At 44.5% G+C, this 20,064-nt stretch overlaps 3 protein-coding genes and 1 long non-coding RNA gene across 16 annotated transcripts; 2 read left to right on the top strand and 2 right to left on the bottom strand.

Annotated features, from left to right (window-relative positions):
* Positions 1–2,943: 2,943 nt before the first annotated feature.
* LOC127343664 (uncharacterized) lies at positions 2,944–3,713 on the top strand. The gene has a single exon (XM_051369827.1). The coding sequence runs from the start codon at positions 3,029–3,031 to the stop codon at positions 3,452–3,454; it is 426 nt and encodes a 141-aa protein (XP_051225787.1). The 5' UTR covers positions 2,944–3,028; the 3' UTR covers positions 3,455–3,713.
* A 423-nt stretch (positions 3,714–4,136) lies between these two features.
* On the bottom strand, positions 4,137–7,742 carry LOC127343663 (probable complex I intermediate-associated protein 30). Its single transcript, XM_051369826.2, has 7 exons — positions 7,393–7,742; positions 6,735–6,848; positions 5,766–5,828; positions 5,288–5,379; positions 4,833–4,913; positions 4,656–4,754; positions 4,137–4,582 (listed from the first exon to the last, which is right to left on the bottom strand). Exons 1-7 carry the CDS (start codon positions 7,442–7,444, stop codon positions 4,394–4,396), a joined length of 690 nt encoding a protein of 229 aa, XP_051225786.1. The 5' UTR covers positions 7,445–7,742; the 3' UTR covers positions 4,137–4,393.
* An 863-nt stretch (positions 7,743–8,605) lies between these two features.
* On the top strand, positions 8,606–16,800 carry LOC127343665 (uncharacterized). Of its 13 annotated transcripts, XR_007877394.2 has the most exons (7): positions 8,610–9,172; positions 9,265–9,308; positions 9,647–10,803; positions 11,513–11,581; positions 11,729–12,414; positions 12,535–12,716; positions 16,434–16,800. It is a non-coding gene; the product is annotated as an uncharacterized lncRNA (long non-coding RNA). The 13 variants fall into 13 exon arrangements; XR_007877392.2 differs by having other exon boundaries at positions 8,606–10,504; positions 10,731–10,803; XR_007877386.2 differs by adding an exon at positions 12,815–12,955 and having other exon boundaries at positions 8,606–10,803.
* LOC127343662 (probable galacturonosyltransferase 15) lies at positions 14,097–19,804 on the bottom strand. The gene is made up of 6 exons (XM_051369825.2): positions 19,283–19,804; positions 19,126–19,193; positions 17,276–17,446; positions 15,218–15,790; positions 14,821–15,132; positions 14,097–14,723 (listed from the first exon to the last, which is right to left on the bottom strand). Exons 1-6 carry the CDS (start codon positions 19,473–19,475, stop codon positions 14,445–14,447), a joined length of 1,596 nt encoding a protein of 531 aa, XP_051225785.1. The 5' UTR covers positions 19,476–19,804; the 3' UTR covers positions 14,097–14,444.
* Positions 19,805–20,064: the final 260 nt, after the last annotated feature.

Genomic DNA, 20,064 nt, shown 5'->3' with positions numbered 1-20,064 from the left:
AGGCTAAGGTAGCCTAGTACGGTGTCGGCATTGAGCGAAACTTGCTGCACAAAGACTGACAATTCAAGGCATAGTCCATTGTTCAGTTGTAGTCAAGCGTAGCACCTTGCCTAAGTGGAAGTTCAACTTAACAGTCTCCACCGAAGTGTAGGTATATTAAACAGTGAATGGAACTAATGTGTCATCTGATGTGCATATGAGATCTGGTGGGGGATTGTTGAATGTAGATGGGCTGCAGCCCAACAAGGCAGCCCATGTGGTCTACAATCTCAAGGCCCATCACGTTGGCAGCTTGGGACAGCCTTGGGGGACAAAGTTTAGTCCCACATTGCTAGTTGGGAGAGAGTTGGAGTGGTATATAAGGGCTGCTGTTCTATTCATTCCAAGTGAGTGAGAATAGAATGAGCCCTCGCGCACTCCTCCTCTTCCGCCCGCCCCGCCTCGGCTCGACACGACACGTCACGCACGTCGCGTTTCGTGATTCGAGTTCGAGTTCGAGACACACTTAAGGAAGCCTAAATTTTTGCTTGGTGCACCAACTGTGTTGGGTACGTGTCGACCTGCATGTGCATGCTCGCCGCGTGTCCCTGGCTTCCTACGCGTGTCAACGCGGTCGGGTCGGCTTCCTCCCAGGCTATACAAGGAGACCGATCAGATCTGGAGAATAGTGCTCTTAGATCTCTCTCGCGAAGTTCCTTTTGATGCGCTACTCTCTAGTCTTCCCCATCCCGGCGACTGCGTGCACAGCCGTCCGGGAGAGCAGGCCTCCGAAACTCCGTCCGTTGAGATCCTGCACCGGGAGACTGGCGATAAGGTTTTTGGGGAGAGTCTCGGCACGACTGCTCGCTGCTGTTCGTGTTCATCTTCGCCGGTTCATCTGCTTCATCGACGACTTCGACTACACCATGGGCGACATCAACAACTCCCATGGTGGTGGTGGTGCTGCTGCTGGTGCGACCTTCCCGGTCGCGATGTACGTGTTTTTCCTCTCCTACCTTGCACTGCTACTTGTTCCATATTCAGATCTGATGCATGTGCTTAGTCTGATGTGTGTGGTTAAGTATGCTTGTGCATCTGTAATGTTGCTTTCGGTAATTAAACTCACACGGAAATTGCCTAATAATCTAACAGAAACATCGGACCTAATAAGGTAAACATGAAAATATTAGTACACACATAAACATTTGCACTTGTATCAACCGACTAATCTGTGGACTCTAAACTACTGTACCCTGAAGTTCATCCCTCTATTCATTACTCGCTCTCCAGGTTTTGGATTTCTTTCCCTGAAATCAAACACGCGTCCAGCGACACGTACGTGGGTGCTTCTCAGCCTTCAGCTTAGCTTTGGTGTTTCGGCCACCGCGTCCAATATTTATCCGAAACGGAGGCTCCAAGGCAATGAAAGAAATGATCGCATTCATAAGGTACGTACGATCGCGACCGGTCTGCACACACGTTATCGCAAGAGAAACGCGTTGCTATTGCCACCCCCAAATGATGATTAACTAATGGAATTAGACGTACTACGTGAGCTGAAACTGATAGCGCTCCGGATTCCGTGTGCTTCCCAGGTGAGGACCAAACAGTACAGGAATGGCAGATTGGCAGGGGAGCTGGGGACGCGTGTGACGCCGGTCCGCGTCCGATCAAACGTCCTGTATTGAGCCGAGTGTTAATTAATCTGGATCAAGCCTGGCGTAATCTTGCTACACTTTTAAATTGAGATTTCACTGTTATGTAATCAGAGTCTCGTCAGAACTGCGGGGTGCTTTAGATAATGGTAGTAGAACTTTCAAAGAACTTTTTTTTTTGCGGGGGAAACTTTCAAAGAACTTGAGCACACCTAATATTCAACACGTATATTCTCTATCTAAACTGCAGGCGTGTGTGCGTGGCACCTTCGTCCACCTCCCACCAATGATCGTACTAATGATTCGGAGATGGAAAAACAGATACTCCATCCGTTTTTAACTCTTGTTGTGGTATTATTTATACTACAATCACGACAAAAATCATGTAATGAAAGGGAGTATAATTAAACCCCTTGCTTGTACAACCAAAAAATTACAGCTTCATGTCAATTGTCAAGCAGCGAGAAAAATGCTACTCCCTCTGTATCATAATACTTGTCGCTGAAATGAGTAAACATAAGAGACTTGATGTTTTAGGTCGCGGATGCCTATGAACTTATTATACATAATACATAAAAAACAAATTTTAAAGTATTAAAAATTCCGGAAAATTATACATCCGAACATTCTATGTTCTCATAAAAGATTTCGGGAAATGAGAAAATTTATGTTACCTATGCAAAAAAGACAAAAAACATATTGTGGATATAGTCATGTTGCAGCATCAAAATTTATCTTTTTACATGACACACAAAATGTTATTTCTTTCCAAAAACTTGTGAGTGAACATAAAATATTTGGTTATACGTGCGAATTCGTTTTATGATTTTTTTATATTTTAAAATATGTTTTTAAACAATGGTTTCATATGCATCCGTTAGCTGAATTGGATTTCCGGTGACTATACACACTAAAATGTGTCTTTTTTTTCGAGAACCCGCACAAAATCCGCGAGTCATTTCATTAAGCTTGGAAAGAGAGAGGTACAACCACAGTAATACACGTCCGAGAGACGGACTAACACATCCATCATGGCACCACACCGGCACCCAAAAGACCTAGTCTATCCCTCTCGCTCGTCCACGTCTACAATATGTCTGTATACACTTATTTTAGCGACAAGTATTATGGATTGAAGGGAGTAGTACCTCATCAATTCATCATGCTCGAATGCTCTTTTTGAACATGCATATTGGCAAGGTAGGTTGATATATTAATCATGACAAAGTAACATGACGAGTCACGCTATTTTTATGTAGGCCCGGTGGATCAGCCTTTGTTTGACCTTGATTAATATATCACGCTAAACCAAAAAAAGATCTACAACGAGCTTCCAATCCAAGTCCTCGACCTCGAGTGAAATACGTGCGCGGTCGAGTACTAGGCTGCGCAGCATGGCGACGGTGGTGGAGGAGCTGTCCGAGCGCGAGGTGCTGTGGCCAGAGGCGCGCCACGGCGCTCCGGCTCCAGCGAGCGCGCTCGGTTTCTCGTCCTCGTCTCTGGCTCCGGCAGTCTCCAGGAGACACCTGCTGTCTTCAGGGGGCTACTGCTCTCGGCCCGTGGACATTCCCAGGGCCGGGCGACTGCCCCGTGGACGTGCCGGTGCTGACCTGGCCGACGACGACGATGAGGAAGAAGAGGAGGCCGACGACGGCTGCTGCGGCGCCATGGTGCCGCCGCACCTGATGGTGTCGCGGAGGCTGTCGGACGGGGAGGCGGCGGTTGCGTTCTCGCTGCGGTCGGGGCCCGGGAGGGCGCGCCGGGACCTCAGCCACCTGCGCCACTCCGTGCTACGGATGACCGGCTTCATCGAAGGATGACGAGGAGGATGACCAGTCGTTTGTGCATATGTGCCAGACTAGTCGCCACTCGTCTTCTCGGCCACGTTGGTCAAACAATTTTGTTCTTATCATCTTCCCCCTTGGTTAAAATCAAATTAGTCTTCCACTTGTTGAAGGAAATTTCTTCGTGGCTTGCGCTTCATGTGGCCAGCCACTGCTGAGTTTAGGATTTTCAGCATCATGGAACTAGCAATGTTTGTATGTGCTTCTTCAAATGAAAATGCTATTGTCTGGACAAGTTCCCGTTGCTATTGCCTGTGGGCACCAGATTTTTACCATTTTATAGTGGGCAAAAATGTGTGCTTGACCAAACAGGCAAATCTCACAATTTGAAGTGCCGAGTAAAACGTGCAATTTAGCAGGTAGACAATTCAAAATGCTCTAAATCTCATACTCCAAGTTTGTAATACTAGTTTGAAGTACTAACCAAAACGTGCAACTTAGAACAAGATATCCTTATGAAGGATTGTAAGTTTGTAACCCCTCTGTTTAATCAAAGTTCCTAATTCGCAAAAAAAGAGAATGTGATAAATTCAGAATAATCCAAATCCCCAACTCCCAAGCTCAAAAAATAAAAAAGCACAGGCATGTCGACTGGAAATATCCAATAGGTCACGGGAACTATCAACAGTTCACGCGGAATATCCATTGCCCAGACGCAAGCACGAAAAGCAGCATATCTTCAGGTGGACAAACTCATCGAAAAGAGCCGTGTAACATTTGCTGTTCATGGTCTTCAACAAGTGAAGGAAAATCTTTATTCCCTGGCGCTAAACTTTCCAAGCCTGATACAAACTGAAACATTTCATGCAGCTTACAAGGGATGCAGGAGTAGAAAATATTGTCTAAGGTAACACAGCTTGAGGAATTTTTGGCCCAGAAAATCCCTGTGAAATCCAAATGAACCAACTGCGGAAATCACAGCGTCCTCATCGCCTTGATCCAATCAACCTCTAATCTAAAATCGCCTGGCCCAGTCTTAGCACCCGGAACGCCACCTTCTGCATTTAAAGAAAGGGACATTCCCACGACGCGAGAAGGATTCATTTCCAACTTTGCTTCGATCACATTTCCTTTCCATGTAGGTAAATAACTATCAAGAGGGATCTGGATGAAACGAATAGTGGTGTTTAATCATCTGAACAAATGTATATTGCCATTTGTGACTAGAAAAGGTTACCTTCAAGATTCGCCAATTATCCCGAGGTGCGTACACAAAAGCCTGCCATGAGTTATCTTCCTCTTGTCCAGGTGAATTTACCCAGTTCTCGGTGTATATCTGAATACAAAATTCAGATTATGGAACAGTATATCAACCGGACATCAAATATTCATTTTAATTTAGTCAGATACATACAGTAGATATGTAGCATCTTCCATCCCCTCTGACCTTCATTGCTATTGTATCATATGAATCAAGATCGATAAAACCATCAAACTGAAACAAGGACTCACATGAAGTCAGCAGAAGCTGCAAAATATTATCTACACACTGACAATGCTCAAAAATTAGAAATGCTTGTTATTTCGCGGACATCAAAGGAAATCTAAACTAAGCTTTGACCGAAGCCTAAGACACTGGATATAAATTGACCAACCAAGAAAGAACAATACAAGGCGAGCTAAGGGAAGCACAGCCCCTGAGGGTAATGCTCATCATTATGGTGGCTATTTAAAGACATTTTTTATAGTAAGTGGCCATTTTTTTTCAAATTTGAAAGCATTATTTTAGTTGAATTGTGATTCTCCACCAACTAGTCTATAGATACTCTAACACCAACTACATCCATCACTGCAGACAGAGCACTATACCTTCTTTGATCGCATTCCGCAGAAACCACTACGCCTGATCCTCCATGGTGATCCTTCAGACATATCCAAGGAGAGATTGCCAGAAAAGACACCTTCCCGAATGCACAAGTTGGTTAATTAGTTACAAAACTGTCAAGCCTAAAATTAATCTGACTATTCAGGAATACAGTCTATAGAAGCCATAAATAAATGGACTGTATGCTTTATATTCAATTGCAATAAACTAAATAGAAAAGACCGCAACTGATATTCCCTAATGAATAGGCTGGTACAGACAAATGGCATGGAAAAACACTAGAAGGTATTCCCTTCTTTTAGACAGCACGTAAGATTATTTCTTCTCATAAATTGTACTTAGCTGAAATTGCACAATAACACTTTTATCTTTTCTGTACTGGAAAATTTTAAATCATAATGTGAGCTTTACTTCAAAGGTTCGCCCAAGCTGGGAAAATTAAGCATGACAAAGACATGGTACCAGCTGCTGAAGTATCCCCACCAGAAACACCATCAGTAATCTCCAATGATGCAGATGATAAACCTGGATAACAAGTCTGTTCAATCATATTATCTCATAGATGCAAATACGAAGCTTGATAGTAGTTCCGACTACCAATTTAGAAAAAGTGTAAAGCAATGATCTATAAATTTAATACGGACGTCAAAAAGATAAATCATCTGTGGTAGAGATAATAGGCTATCAAAACTCAATCAGATGTAAGAAGATCATAAGCTAATAGGCTATCACTACACATTCTCAGTGTTTGGTTCATGAATAAAGGGGAAAAAAAAGGAACCATTGGTGGTTGCCTGTTTGGAATGCAGAGTATTCAGAAGGAGGTTCAACTAATAACAGATAACATGCCACTATATGTATTTCTAATATTGTTAGAGAGGCAGGTAGATACCCATTTGGCTCAGTATGAAAAAAATTAAACTAGTATAATACATTGTATTAGTTATAACCCTCTGTGGTGAGCAAAAATGAAATAAACTGTAATGCCATATACTGTAGCACATATCCTTCGGAAGGACTATACACTACATGAGGAACATATACTGCAGCACATATCCTTTTGAATGATTATACAATACATGAGGAAGATTATTAGTACCACAGTACCAAACCTCAATAGCAAATCATATTATGATGTTCTCCAAAAGAAGAGAGCATTTCTTCAACTTTAAACATTTTCGTTCGAAACATAAGAGCATCAAGGACTGCCTAACATAATCAACTAAAAAGCGACTGGCCAGTTTTTAATATTCAGAAAATAAAAGTAAAAGAATAATCTTGGTCCCGGGCAGAAATGCTGAGTACAGCGATCTTCCATGAGTATCACAAAAGCACAAAATAGATCTACTGTGTCATATCAGCAATTGAGAGAAACAGGTGACACTGACAACGCATATTTACAGAAGGAGAAAAAACAAAGTGCTACATTACCTCCATACTCTGAATCCGAGTACAAGTGCCACTTCTTCACTTCATCTTTTGAATTAAAATTGAAGATGAATCTTTCACTTGGTGGAAATAAATCTTCTGAATTCCATACAACGGCTGCCAATTTGGTACATATAGGGAGAATATTAAAATATAGGCCCAAAATAATGTAGACACTTATTTTGGAAGTAGTCTCAAAATTCCGTCAAAGTTTTGGAAGTTCTAATTAGAGAAGGAAAACTTGGACCAATTTCCCCTTTTATAGAGAAATGTCATGAATTCCCTTATCATATCACACTGGTGTATGTTTGGAATGAAATTGAAATGCTGATTATACTCTGCTAGTTCTGAACTAATATTGGATTGATACCCGTGGGAGTATTCTCAGTGAATTCATTGGCAGGGAATAACTTATCGCACTAATATTTAGACATTTTTACTCGAGCAAGGAAAGTCCTTCAAGCTTATGACTTTTTTTTTGCGAATTCTTAAAGCTTATGGCTTGCAAGAATGGGATCCATTCCTAGACTGACCTCTTCCAGTTAACATTTCACAGGGCACAAGCAGTTCAAGATTATCATGGGCAAGACAACTGTGAGGAGCACTAAATGAAATGAACCAAAAAGGATATAACAAGATTGGGGGTTTAGCAGGGAGCTACCTCGCTTGGTGGCGTTCACGGAAGCTTGCCACAGCGCTCGTAGTCTCGACATGGCTAAAGCTCACTGCTCCGGTTTCGGGACAATACGTGCGTGTCTGAGGCAACGGGCGCGGTGGTCCAGCAGGCGGAGAGATCTGGGTAGCTGCGGGGATCGACGGGTCGGAGGACCTAGATTGATCGGGAGCTTCGGTGCTACGGAAACTCTAGCAGGCGTGGAAGGGATGGTGGATGAACGGTGTTGGCCGCCTCGTGTCGCGGCGGCGGGGAAGCGATGCCACGACGGGGACGGCGATGCGAGGTGATTTCGATTCCCTTCGGTTCTTCCGTGACGATGACTGTGTGTGAGATTGGGCTGCTGACCCATTTCCATTCACGGGCCACAGTGACACCAGCCCATGTCAGCCCAAGGGTGTGTGTGAGACCAAGCTTTACCCAACTAAAAAATAATTGAATTCTAGAAAATGTAGAAATAATTGAGCTAAAAATGATTAATATAGTAAAAAATAATGTGTGTCTCAAAAAAAAATGTTCATTTTTTCTTTTGTCCCGTGAGGTGGTCACTTTGCAACAAAGAGACATGCCGAGTGTGTTCGAGTGGGGGGTGGCACTAGGGATCTTCGGGGCCCTCCAATGTTTTGTGGCTAGGTATACCTCTTTTTTTTTCAAATAGGGGTATACCATCAATTTGGTGTTCCACGTATTTTATATCACGACCATCGGTGAAACCCATCAGTCCAAGTCCTACAAGTATAGAAATGCCGAAAACCTAAGCATTAGTCACAATGGCATCGATACACACTTACAAGTAAGTAAACACGATTTATCCAACAATTAATAAATATACTCATTGACTATAGTTGACTATAGGCCTATAACATCCCAACTATTGTGACCCGTTGACCCTGCACTAGGGCATAGGAGCACCTTCAAAAGCTCGGGGGAGTGTCGATATCCTGCAACAGCCAAGTACCTCGTTGTTTTAATGTGATTATTTATGTGACATTAATTTTTATAATTAGTTGTAGTTTTTATATAATTTTTATTACTCCGTTTATCTCGGTTCAGTGGTCATGCACATATATTTAGGTCATAAATTTGTTCAACGTAATTATATATAATATAAATTTTTTGTGTTGTGCAATTTATCTCTACTACTTATAAAGGCACGAAGTTGGGTTGGAAAATAAAATCTCAGCCATTCGCTTGACTTGATCTAAGGGACATGGATGCTCCGTTCTCCCCCACCCTTTCTTCCTCAACCGGAGTCCACTTCGACAACGCCCCATCCCCAAAATCACGGCACGCATACCTTCCGTGCTTCCTCCGGCACCCAGTCTTGGTACGCTCCTTCCCACGCATCGAAGCGCTCCCGGACCTCCCTGTACCGGCGCGTCCCTAGCCCGCGGTGCTTCCTGCACCAACCGGAAGCCTCGCCCGCCGTCCTCGCTCGCCGCCGCTATCGGAGGCGGAGGCGCTGCTGCCCCCACACGATCAAGCGTTGAGTCCGCCACTAATCCTCGCGCCCCTCCCATCCTAAGGTTCCCGGTGGTCAACCGCCCAACCTCCCTGCCTGCAGCCGCTGCTGACACTGCTGCTTTCCTCTCGATCTGGCGCCGACAAGGACCCTCGCCGTTGCTAATGGGGCACGCCCGGATTCAACGCCGCCAAGTAATTCGATTTTTCTGCATCATCACTTCCTTCAAGGTGCTCGACGAGACCTTACAGGTAATCATGTTTCAGGTATAGATGAGGAAGGACTTCAATTGCTAATTCACTGCAGGTTAATCACGTTTCAGAATACTGACTTGAAGTAATCGCGCATAGATGTCTTTTATTATCTGAAATCTGAATATTTTGAGTCTCCACTTTCAGAGCGATTGGATATTCATTAATCATCAAACATGGAATGTGGATAGGTATAGAGTATGCAACTTCGCCAGCACTTGACTATTAGCTGATTTCATATTCATATTTTCATTATTCCGTGAGTCCATTGGCTGATGTGGATAGGTATATTCCTTACTTTGTGAGTTCATATTTTCTGGTCCATTGATGGACAACACTAAGATGCATATAGTAGTAGAGGCGTCGTAAGCGTATATGTCTCATAGAGCCAAATAGTCCATGTCGGATGCATTTACGGTCTACCTATATAATGTATTTCAAGTCGAACGCACTTTATGTCGTTGCTTCTTTCACATTTTTCTAATCCTTTCTTGCGCTGGATTAAATATTTTTGTCATGTTTGTTTCAGGAGTTGTTTGTTATGGCAGCTGCATCAGTTCTGTTTTCCATCATGGCTTCATACTGCCAGTAAACAAACCTGGACAGATTTTCTCCTGGCTTAGGTACTTCTGATTTTTACGATGTGGAATGCTAAAAATGATTCATACTATCGGTAAAAAGGACTGCTTCAATGGGACAAAAATGTGTGGACTAACGGCCAAAAGGAAGACAAATTTTTGAAGTATACTATTTGTCACAACTTTTGTGGTATAGAATTCTGGGTGCTTCTTTGTGTTTGAACAATAATGGAACTCACTGCACAATGACTGGTGAAAATGTTGTGTGCATATTTATAATAATGAAACGTGTGAAAACATATCTGAATTCTGATCCACACCTAATGGGGCACACCCGGATTAAGCGCCGCCAAGCAATTCGATTTTTCTGCATCATCACTTCCTTCAAGGTACTCGATTCGTCCCCTTCGCCTCAGTTCTGTCTCATGGAAAATGTTGTCGACCTACCATTGGAGTTCAGCTTAATCTCTTGGTAGACATAGTGTTGGAAGCATTGAATTTTTACTCATTTTTCTGAACAATAATGTGTTTTTTTCCAGTAATATGCTTCCATTGGCTGCTTTGACAAGACTCTTAAATCAGCACTTAATTCATTATGTTTCCGAAAGATTGTTACCTGGTTATTGTTTAGTTTTCAGATAAAATTTTACTTTGTCACCAAAACTGTGTAAGCATTTGGAGATTTTGAGGATGTTATCATTTGGTGACATTAGACGCTTTTCAATTAGATTTCAACCTCACCGCACTGGTTATCCGCAAGGCCATGAAAATTTGGATTCAGCAAAATCTCAACTTCAGTCATATTTACGGTGTGTTTAATATCTGATTTGAAGCTCCATCACACTAATGAGATGTCCCATTTATTTACTTTGTCCAGTTTCATACATTATGTGTCATAACATGGATCTATGGAATATCCAAATTTTATCACGCTAGAAGATATTTGGATCTCCTACAAACAAGTGGTTACATGCACCTATCATTTTGATCTACTATATTTCTGTCCGTGACAATTTTGTTTTGCTTTTTTGGCAGGGAGTATTGAAGTTTTTGAGGGTTCAGGGCTTGTAATAAGAGTTGAAAGAGGGAAGCTCTGGAGAATGATTGTGTATGTTGCTTGTCTGGTTTAGCTATGCAATTTGTATGATTTGATTTATTGATGCCAAGAATTTACTGAACATGTACAGTCTAATTAAGAGCATCTTTGTACTTCATGAGCTAACTGATATTTTTGGAAATTTTACGGTAGCTGCAATTCAGCCATATGTGTTGGCTCTCCTCTCACACTTTGTCACAAGAATGGTTTAAATAATCAACATTCAAAGTTTAAGATTCATCTTTTTGTCTCATCGATTTGTTCTCTTGGAAATTGCATCTCATGATTACCTTTTAATTTCACATATGCTGTCCACAAAAATAAACCGCTATATTGCTATCTCATATATGTTGTTTGCTAGCAAAACTTATCAGATTATGGTTAATATGGTGGCTTGGTGCAGATATTGGAAGCTAAAATAGCAACTGACAACATGTAACATGCTCTTATATAAGTGTTATGAAAATATACAATCACCGATCAATCTATAAGCGTTATGAAAATATACAATCACCGATCTTATATATTCTTTGTTCCATCATATAATACCAGCACCAGATTGCTTGTGCAACTTGTCCATGTATTGGATGATGCCAGAGTTTTTACAATCTAGAATGGAAGAAAGCACAACGAACTTTCTGCTTATTTTCTCAAGCGATAGCCTCCTGTGTGCATGAGTTAGCAGAAACTAAGTTGTTTCTTTATTTTATTTTTCTTACAGGTAAGTGCAAATTTTGGGACGTTCTTGGCTAAAACCCAACTCCGTGGAGTGCATTCTGGAGCAACTCAGGTTCTTGGAACTCCCGTGTAATACTTGTCTATTTATTATTTGCTAGCTTTTGCTTTTGTTATGCAGTTTGTGATTTCCAAGCTTCAATATTTATCTTAATTTCATTTTTGTTTTAAGTATTATTGTGTGGTTTATTCTATTTTCCAGAAATTTGGTTAAGACTAGACGCTCCCAAACTAGGAGCTGTGCTGCGACCAGAAAGAACAACGAACTTTCTGCTTATTTTCTCAAGGGCTGCAGAAGGCTTATTGCCATGGACTGGGAGAACTCCGAGTTTTTCCAACAGTGAGAGAGATCTCAATATACAGTGGTGTAGCAAATTGAAATTGGGTGAAGTTTGCTGCTCATTTAATGGATGACAGTTAAAAATTGAAGTTCAGCAATGTATCATGTTGGCTAAAAGTCATACGAAATTGCAGTATTCAAAATATTATGTGTTTTTTCTGAAAGATTGTAGAATTGATTAGTTGAGACGCGCGTGCGCGTGCATAGCTACTAGTATTATATATTGGTTAAATTGATGATATATAAATACACGCAAGCACCAATACGAACGGAGTAATTAAGAAAAACAAAAACCAAAAAAATCCCTAACCGGCCGTCATGGAGCAGTCTCCCGTATAATCCCCCGAGGCCTCAGTCTTCTAGGCTGGCTCAAGCCGGCCCGGCCGGCGCAGCGACGCCATCGGTAGGGGCCAGGGGCCAGCGATCGGCGGGAGCACCGGAGTCCGGAGGCCGTGCAGGTGGCAGGGGCCCCGAACCCGGCGACCGGCGGTGGCATTGGGCTGCAAAGTGCAGATCCCAGCGATACGGAGTCCCCAAATCATCTCACGGTAGGGTTCTAAAATCTTAATCCTCGCTGGTTTCTTTTCCAATCTCTGAACTAGCAAATCAGCAATTGCTCTTCCAAGTTCCAGTTATACTATTTATTTATTGATTGATCTAGTTTGCAGCTGTACTGAATTTGTGGTGAGAAACTGAGAACACTGCAGAGAGATGAAGATGTGCAGTGGTGATCTGAAGTCATTGTGGCAGAGAGCTTCGAAGAAAAAGAACTCTGGTTCCACCTCCTCACCAGAAAAGTAATGTGTTGAAGTTGAATCTGGACCTCAAAATCAAAGCTATTCTTCTTCCGGTGAGCTCCACCTCCACACCAGAATAGTGCATTGGATTTTATTTATTTTTACTTCGAATACCCATTGCGAATATTATTTGCCCGCCCATGACACGCAGCCGACCTGGATCACAACGAATGCATACCTACAAGGCTACAAGTATCATCGTCGCCACTCCTCCTTTAGCAAGCAACTCCGACTTCACCGCAGACGGCCACAGATGATGGCACTGCACTGCAACGAGATGATGCCTTTTCTCGTAATGATTCGACTTGAATTTATTAATCTGTTGTTTAAGTAAATCAATACATGTCATCTGATACCTGGAAACTAAAACTTGTAAACTGAAAACTACATGAAATTTCCCATAGTAATCATCTCAACTGCTATTTTGTATCCCGGCCTTCCTTTGTACCATGCACCTACATATATCCACAGGGGTGCAAATCGGACACTAGGGCTCTGAATTGTTTTCTTTGGTATACTTAGTGTATGACACCCAGAGACACCCCAGCTAAAAATGAGAAACACGTATGCTTTATGGGTATTTCTTTTGTCCACCTCATATGCAAGGTTGTTGCTTAGACTCAGTACATCCATTCCATATAGAAAACTTTGCCCTAAAATTTAGAAATTTCTAATGTAAGACTGAGACAATGTTAAATGGACGCATCATCTACGTTGACTTTTAGAAAGTACAACTTCACTGTACCGGCTTGCACTTTCGTAGGAACACCTTTCTAGAGTTCATGAAAAAGTGCAAGCTCCATTTTCTTACCAAGTTAAAGTAGGAGTTTTCAGAGATAGACTTGGACACCACAAAACTCAGGTGACTTAGACAACAACAACAACAACATTAAAGCCTTTTTCCCAAACAAGATGGGGTAGGCTAGATATGAAACCCAGCAAATGTAAAAGGAAGCCAAAAAGCAAGAAGTAGATGAAAAAAGAGAGTAAACTAAGATTCCGGCACATGGATCGCTGATCTCCATGCAGTCTTGTCAAGAGCCAAGACTTTAGGTACATTCTAATCCCTCGAGTCTCTCTACTACCTCCGCCCAAGTCAATTTTGATCGTCCTCTACCACTTCTAATCTATCGCCCAAACCTAGCCTATCGTCCTCTACCTTCGTTGGACATGCCCAAACCACCTTAGTCGGTGTTGGACAAGCTTCTTGTCGATCGGTGCTATCTCTAGCCTATCGTGAATAACCTTGTTCCTAATCCGGCCCTTTCTTGTATGGCCGCACATCCATCGTAGCATGCGCATCTCCGCAACACTCAAATTTCTAAAACTCAGGTGACTTAGGATTAGCAAAATTGTAACTGAATGCAGGTCTTGTTATTCCTGATTCATTTGAGATTTTCTTCTTTCTAAATTTGAGGTATAAAAAAGTGAACTTAAAATTGAACGTTACGTTTCTCCACATTTAGATGGACCCAATTAAATCAACCAATGTTCCATACAGTCAGTTTATCATGTGGAGCCAAGAAAAGTTATCTTCTGGCCACTGATTACAAATTTCCAACTTTTGTTTTGTAACTAAAGAAAAAATATCTCAGCTATATATACACCATGAGTAGTTCCACTCAGTGGCATTGAACCAGCAAAGCCAGCCACGTTGAGGAGAGACTGAAGGCAGCACCTACTTCCCTCTCCTCATAAACCTAGCCCTGCACCCAGTTCTTGGACCTGATTATACTGTACTTCTCTCCTTTCCAGCTTAATTCTTCCTGTTCCAGTTACTGTCATTCGACTATGCCGCAGCCTCGTAGGAAGCTGTCTGACACGTTCAAGTGCCCGAGCCACAATTTCCGTAGCTCCGGGAACGCAATCTCCAGCCACGGCTTCCGCGGCCCGCTGAAATGCAGAACAGCGGAAAACTGCATCAGGTCAGGGTCTGGCATGCGCCAGCCGAGGCCCGGCAGGTGCCACAACGGCTCTATGGCTTGAACCTGGCTGTTGAATGCTATCAGTGCCGGCGGCAGCGATGCCATCTTCCACAGCCTGAACTCTGACTCCCGGTTCTGCAACCACGACAACACAAGAAATTAACAGTTGTTGTCGCTTGACAGTACTATGAAGTCTGTGGTTAGAAGTTCAGAGGAAGATCGAAGGACTTGCCTTTTGTAGCCATAGCTGATACGTTTCTGTAACGTTTGTTCTTCGCCAAACATCAAGGTCGATGATGTTGGCACCCCAAGACCATGCGCAGTGCAAACCGTCGAGGCCCAGCGACGACAGTGCAGGGTCAGAGAAGTTAAGGTGTTCATCGAGAGCGCTTTCGATGCAGATCCCACCATCTGCAGCGGGACAGTGCGCGCCAACCGCGCCCATGATGTTCCCGTCCAGGTCCTGCTCCCATAGACCGGCCAAATCCTTGTGCACCACGACATCGTCGTCGAGTAGTATAATCCTCCGGAGCTCTGGGAAGAACTGCACAAACAAACGCATCAGATGAATAAATCAACTGTGGCCAAGTCCGAGTAAATACTACATGGATTTCTCCTCTAAGATTTACCTCTGGGAGATGGATCTTCAGATAGTTCAGTGGTGAAAACGTGCTTGGCTTTGATGCTTCGAGCCTTCTGACCTCCCTCTCTGCCGCTCCATCGTACAGCTGGTGGTAACCTAGCGAGCTCTTCTGGACCTCGTCAATCGTCCTCATGACAGAGGCAATGGCGTCACCATCGCGCCAGTCAAACTGGTGGAGGCCCTTGACCTCGACGACCGCCGGAGAAACCGGGTGCAGAGCGAACCACGAGTGCATCGGGACGTAGCTCTTCTTGTCGGTGACGACGTGGAACACCAGCCTCGAGGGGTCGGCCGAGCTGCTGACAGCTGAGGCCACGGCAACAGCGGCTGCGAGGATGTTGTCGGTCACGAGGGCGACGTGGAGGCGCGAGGTGTCGGTCAGGCGAGGGGCGTGCTGCGGCAGCGGCACGGGGGAGCGGGCCTCGGCGTTCACCGAGAACTCCTCGGCCAGCCGCAGGGCGAGGCAGTGTATGCTCTTGGGGATGCCGAGCGAAGCCAGTTGGCGGTTGAACAGAGCCTGGATTCTTGATGACTTAACCTTCCGGTCCATCTTCAGCAGCTGGTTCAAATCATTGCCAAAGTTAGATCAACGAGTATATACACTTCAACTGGTGGATCAATTATTCTTCATTCAGGCTAGTGTATGAATGTTTCTCTTTCGGAGCTGGAAGATGATTGTAGATGGCTTTTGACAAAGGATGGTAAATTTACTGTCAAATCCATGTATAATATGCTTAAGACACAGCAAGTTCATTGTTCCTATAAGGAATTCTGAAAAATTATAATTGCTTTGCCTGTTAAGCTTTCTCTTTGGCTAACTTTTAAGGGCAGTATTCTCACAAAGGATAACTTTAGTACATAGAGGCTGGAAAGGGGATGAAAGATATCTCGTTTGTTCCGAGAAATAAACCATTGAACATATGTTTTCCCTATTGTGGCATTGCAAGATATATATGGAGCGTTATCTGTTGTGCTTTAGATTGTAAGACACATACTAGGAAAGTAGATGAACTTTGTGATTTGGTTTTTTATCTTTTAAAGGAAATGGGGTAAGGCAGGTTACATCTTCTGGGATTGCTGCAGATTTGTGGGGTATATGGCGTATTAGAAACAAAGTTTGCTTTGAGAACGTATATCCTGTTGATCCTAATAGTTTTGTGTTGGACACCTCTCAGTTATTTCTATCCTGGGCTGTTATGCAGAGGAAAAAGGTGCGAAGACTCCAATGTTACCAACAACTACTGGCCGGTGGTGGCAACTGATTTCTACCAAGGCAGTATAGGCTAGACTCCAATGACTAGAAGAATAGAGTGAGAAAAATTCAGAAAAGTGAAACATGTTGCTGTGGATCGACCAAGCTCTGGAAATGTTATAAAAACTGATATCTAGCTGTTGTTAGTTAGTGGTTCTTAGACTTCATGGTTAACCTGGAACTCTAGTTTCTGTTGGTGGTATGTTTGTGTATTCTGGAGGTTGCTTTTAGACTCTGGGATAGTTGATAGGAGAATAGTTCCTGGTGTGGGCGCATGTGCGCCTGAGAAGCTTCGAACTTCTGGAGAATCTCTGTTTGTTTCGCTGTTTATCAACTTCTTAACTGAAGTTGGGAGCTTTGCTCCATAAGTCGCAAAAAAAAAAAAAAATATCGTTCTTCATTCATCTTTGCAGTCCATTGTTATGAAATTTCAGACAATTCAGAAAGATGCGTGCAGCAGCAGGTAGGACCAATACAAAAAAAAAAAAAAAGCATTTCGATGTCTGAACATTTCAGGTGCACAGACATATCAGAACCGTAATAACCGGTTTTGCGCGTTTGAAAAATCGAAGGATGTCCATGACCATGCAAAAGCACACCATAGCTCCGTAATTTCTGTCAATTATCTAATTGACAGAGAGTGCAGAATAGGGACCATGATGATGGGGTCTTTCGGCGCAGAAAGCACTTGCTGAACTTAAGGTGCTAGTAACATGCAGGCATGATAATGCAAGATTGCTAAAGATCAACCAAGAACGCAGAGGTAGAGAGGTGTGATGCACTTATGCGTACCATGGCCATTATCTTGACCACGACGACTTCCATGTCAAGCCGATCATAGGTGGCCAGGATGGTGTCCATCTCCGCCATGAGGCTGTTCAAGGAGTCCGGCGCCGCTTCCACCAACACGGGGTCTAGCAGGCTGGCTTCCCTGTGACTTCTCCTCCACTGCTTCATGAACTCCTGATCATTTTATTCGTTAGATTAGCAGTCGTTATTTCCTGAACCAGTGAGGAACGCAAAATAAGCAAATAAACATCATCGCCTTGATATATACTCTCTCGATCGGTTTCAAATCAATCCACTCGGCTTTGTCTAGATATGTATATACAGTCTAAAACTTGTCTAGTCTCTTTTCAAAAAAAAAAAAAACTTGTATATATAGATGCATGTGTTGTGTATGTGGATAAAATTAAGTCAATTAATTTTGAAGGGAAGAAATGTAATTGGAAAAACAACATTTTATTAAGATGGAATGTAAGTAAGACCGTAACGAGCATGGTTGTGGGTGTTTTAGACACGAAAACATGGATTGTACGCTCACGGACCACAAGGTCCCAACCAGTAGGAAAATCCACGTAGCTCCAAACGCAAAAGGTGTCGTGGATGAGCATTTTCCACCCTGGATTGCAGGCCACCATCGCGTCATGCATGGAGAGAATCCTAGCGAGCGAGCAAGTCGCCTCACAAGAGTGTTGTTTCATGAGAAGAAAAAATGACGAGGGTTTTTGTATCCGTAGCGCGGCTGGCAGCGCAATACCCCAAAGGCACCAACTGGTTGGGCCCGCTAGGCCGGAATAATGCAGGCAGGCAGGCTCGTACGAATCTAGTACCACTGTGCGTGATTCGTCCTCCTCGTCAAATTAGGCAGTTTTTCAGGTATGATTTGACTAGAAGGAGCCGCCAAGCCATGACCATTTTACGCAGTGGCTCAACTTTTGACAAACAAATCATCGGCATTCAGCAGTGCTTTTTTTTTTTTGTAGCTAAGATAAGAAGCGACTGTGTTTGATTTCGGTCGGACCTGGTCTAGGATGACTCGGATGGTCAGAGACCGGTTAAACCTAACTAGCTAGCTTGACGAGGGGAGGAGGTGTTCGCTTTGGCATTTAGCCATGTATAATTTCTAACTGTTGTGCTAGGTCTCAGTTTACCTCAAAAAATAGTTGCAACCACAGTGCAAAGTAAATAGTTAGCTGTAATTTTTTTGCCAGAAAAATACAACTCGTTACAGTTGCAGCTGCATTTTTCTTAGTTGACCTAGAATTAAGAAAATCTCAGGAACCTCATAGTCAGACCCAATTTTTAAACTCCTTTTCAATGAAAAAAAAAAAACAAATCTTTCTGGCTTGTTTTTTTTTTTTTTTGTGTGAAAAGACGCGGGATACCGGAGAACATGCAGCATTGAATACTGCTTGTAGCTAGCTCAACTGCAACTGGTGCGTCAACCGCCAAGGTGCAGGTGCGGCAGTCCAAAGTACAGTGCCCGGATCAGGCCGAGCAAGCCCACCTGCCAGCGGGACGGGCACGGCCACGTGGTACCGGTGGGGCGCAGCGACGTGGTGCCGACCTGGCCTCGCGCGCGCGGCCCTGACACAGCAACATTCCCATTCCCGTGAGGGGCGGTTTACTGGCAGTGGCAGCGAGCAGACGGAAGCGCGTGAGAATCTCCGTGCGGATCCACCCGCCATTTTTTTGCCCGCGGAGGTAAAAAAGATGCCAAGACTCTCGAGCAGAAACGCGGCCTAGTAAGCCTTTCCTACTAACACGTTTTGACGCGCGCGACACGATCGGCACGGCCGGCTACACGGGCCTAACGCACGCACTAGGAGGAGCTAGCCAGTTGGGTGGAACTCACTCACCTCCGTCGGGTCGTCGCCGCCGCCGCCGTAGAGCCAGTCGCCGAGCCCCGCCCTCCAGCCCAGGCACCCTGCAGAAGCATCATGGCATGAAGATTAAACATGGGAATGGACTGTACGTACGTGTTTAAAGAAACGGCGGGCTTGGTTGGTTAGCTACCGGTGGCTGAGGGGCAGAGGGAGGCGCCGGTCTCGACGGCGAGGAGCGCGGCGCGGAAGAGCAGCAGGCCGGCCAGGAGCCCCGTCACCACGACCGAACGGCACCCGCGCCGCGCCTGCTGCGGCGCCTTATTCGGCTTGGTCAGGCCGCCGTCGTCGGCCACCGCCGCCGCCGCGGTGATGTAGAGCCTCATTGCCTGTAGTCGCCCTCGCCGACGCGGCTCTGCTCATGAACGAGTGAAGCCCGGAGTGAGGGTGAAAGAGCGGCGCGTGGCGTGGAGGGGAGTTATAGGCATCAGCGAGACGAGCTAGCTAGTGCTAGACTGCTAGTTGGAGAGGCGCGCGCGTATGTGGAGAAAGGGAAGGAAACTGTGGAGCAGCGCAGCGCGGGAGGGGCGTGGCGAATGGAATGGGAAGAGGGAGATGGGATCTGTGTGCAGGGCTGGGACAGCGACCTCAACTGTGAGGGGCACCGACGGAGGCCGACGGCGACTGGCCCGGTGTGTGTCTCTGTGTTCTGTGTGTGGCTCATCTATCCGGTGCTGCATTGCATTTGCATTGCATGCCCATGGTTAGATTTAGCTCTCGCATTTACGTGCTCTGTCTGGTCGAGCGTATGCATACCGTACCAGCTGCGCTCTGCAGACAACAGCGATGCCTCTCCATGCATGTGACTGCCCGGCGACCATGTACGTCGTCACTTAAGGGTGAACCCGCTGCTCGTGGCGGAGCCAGGCTACCTCGTCTGAAACGTTGAACGCCGCGTCACGGACGGAGAATCGC

Source organism: Lolium perenne, chromosome 3 (genome assembly GCF_019359855.2).
Source record: "Lolium perenne isolate Kyuss_39 chromosome 3, Kyuss_2.0, whole genome shotgun sequence".
In the NCBI taxonomy this organism is placed as follows: Eukaryota; Viridiplantae; Streptophyta; class Magnoliopsida; order Poales; family Poaceae; genus Lolium; species Lolium perenne.
This window is presented reverse-complemented; position numbering and strand designations above follow the sequence as displayed.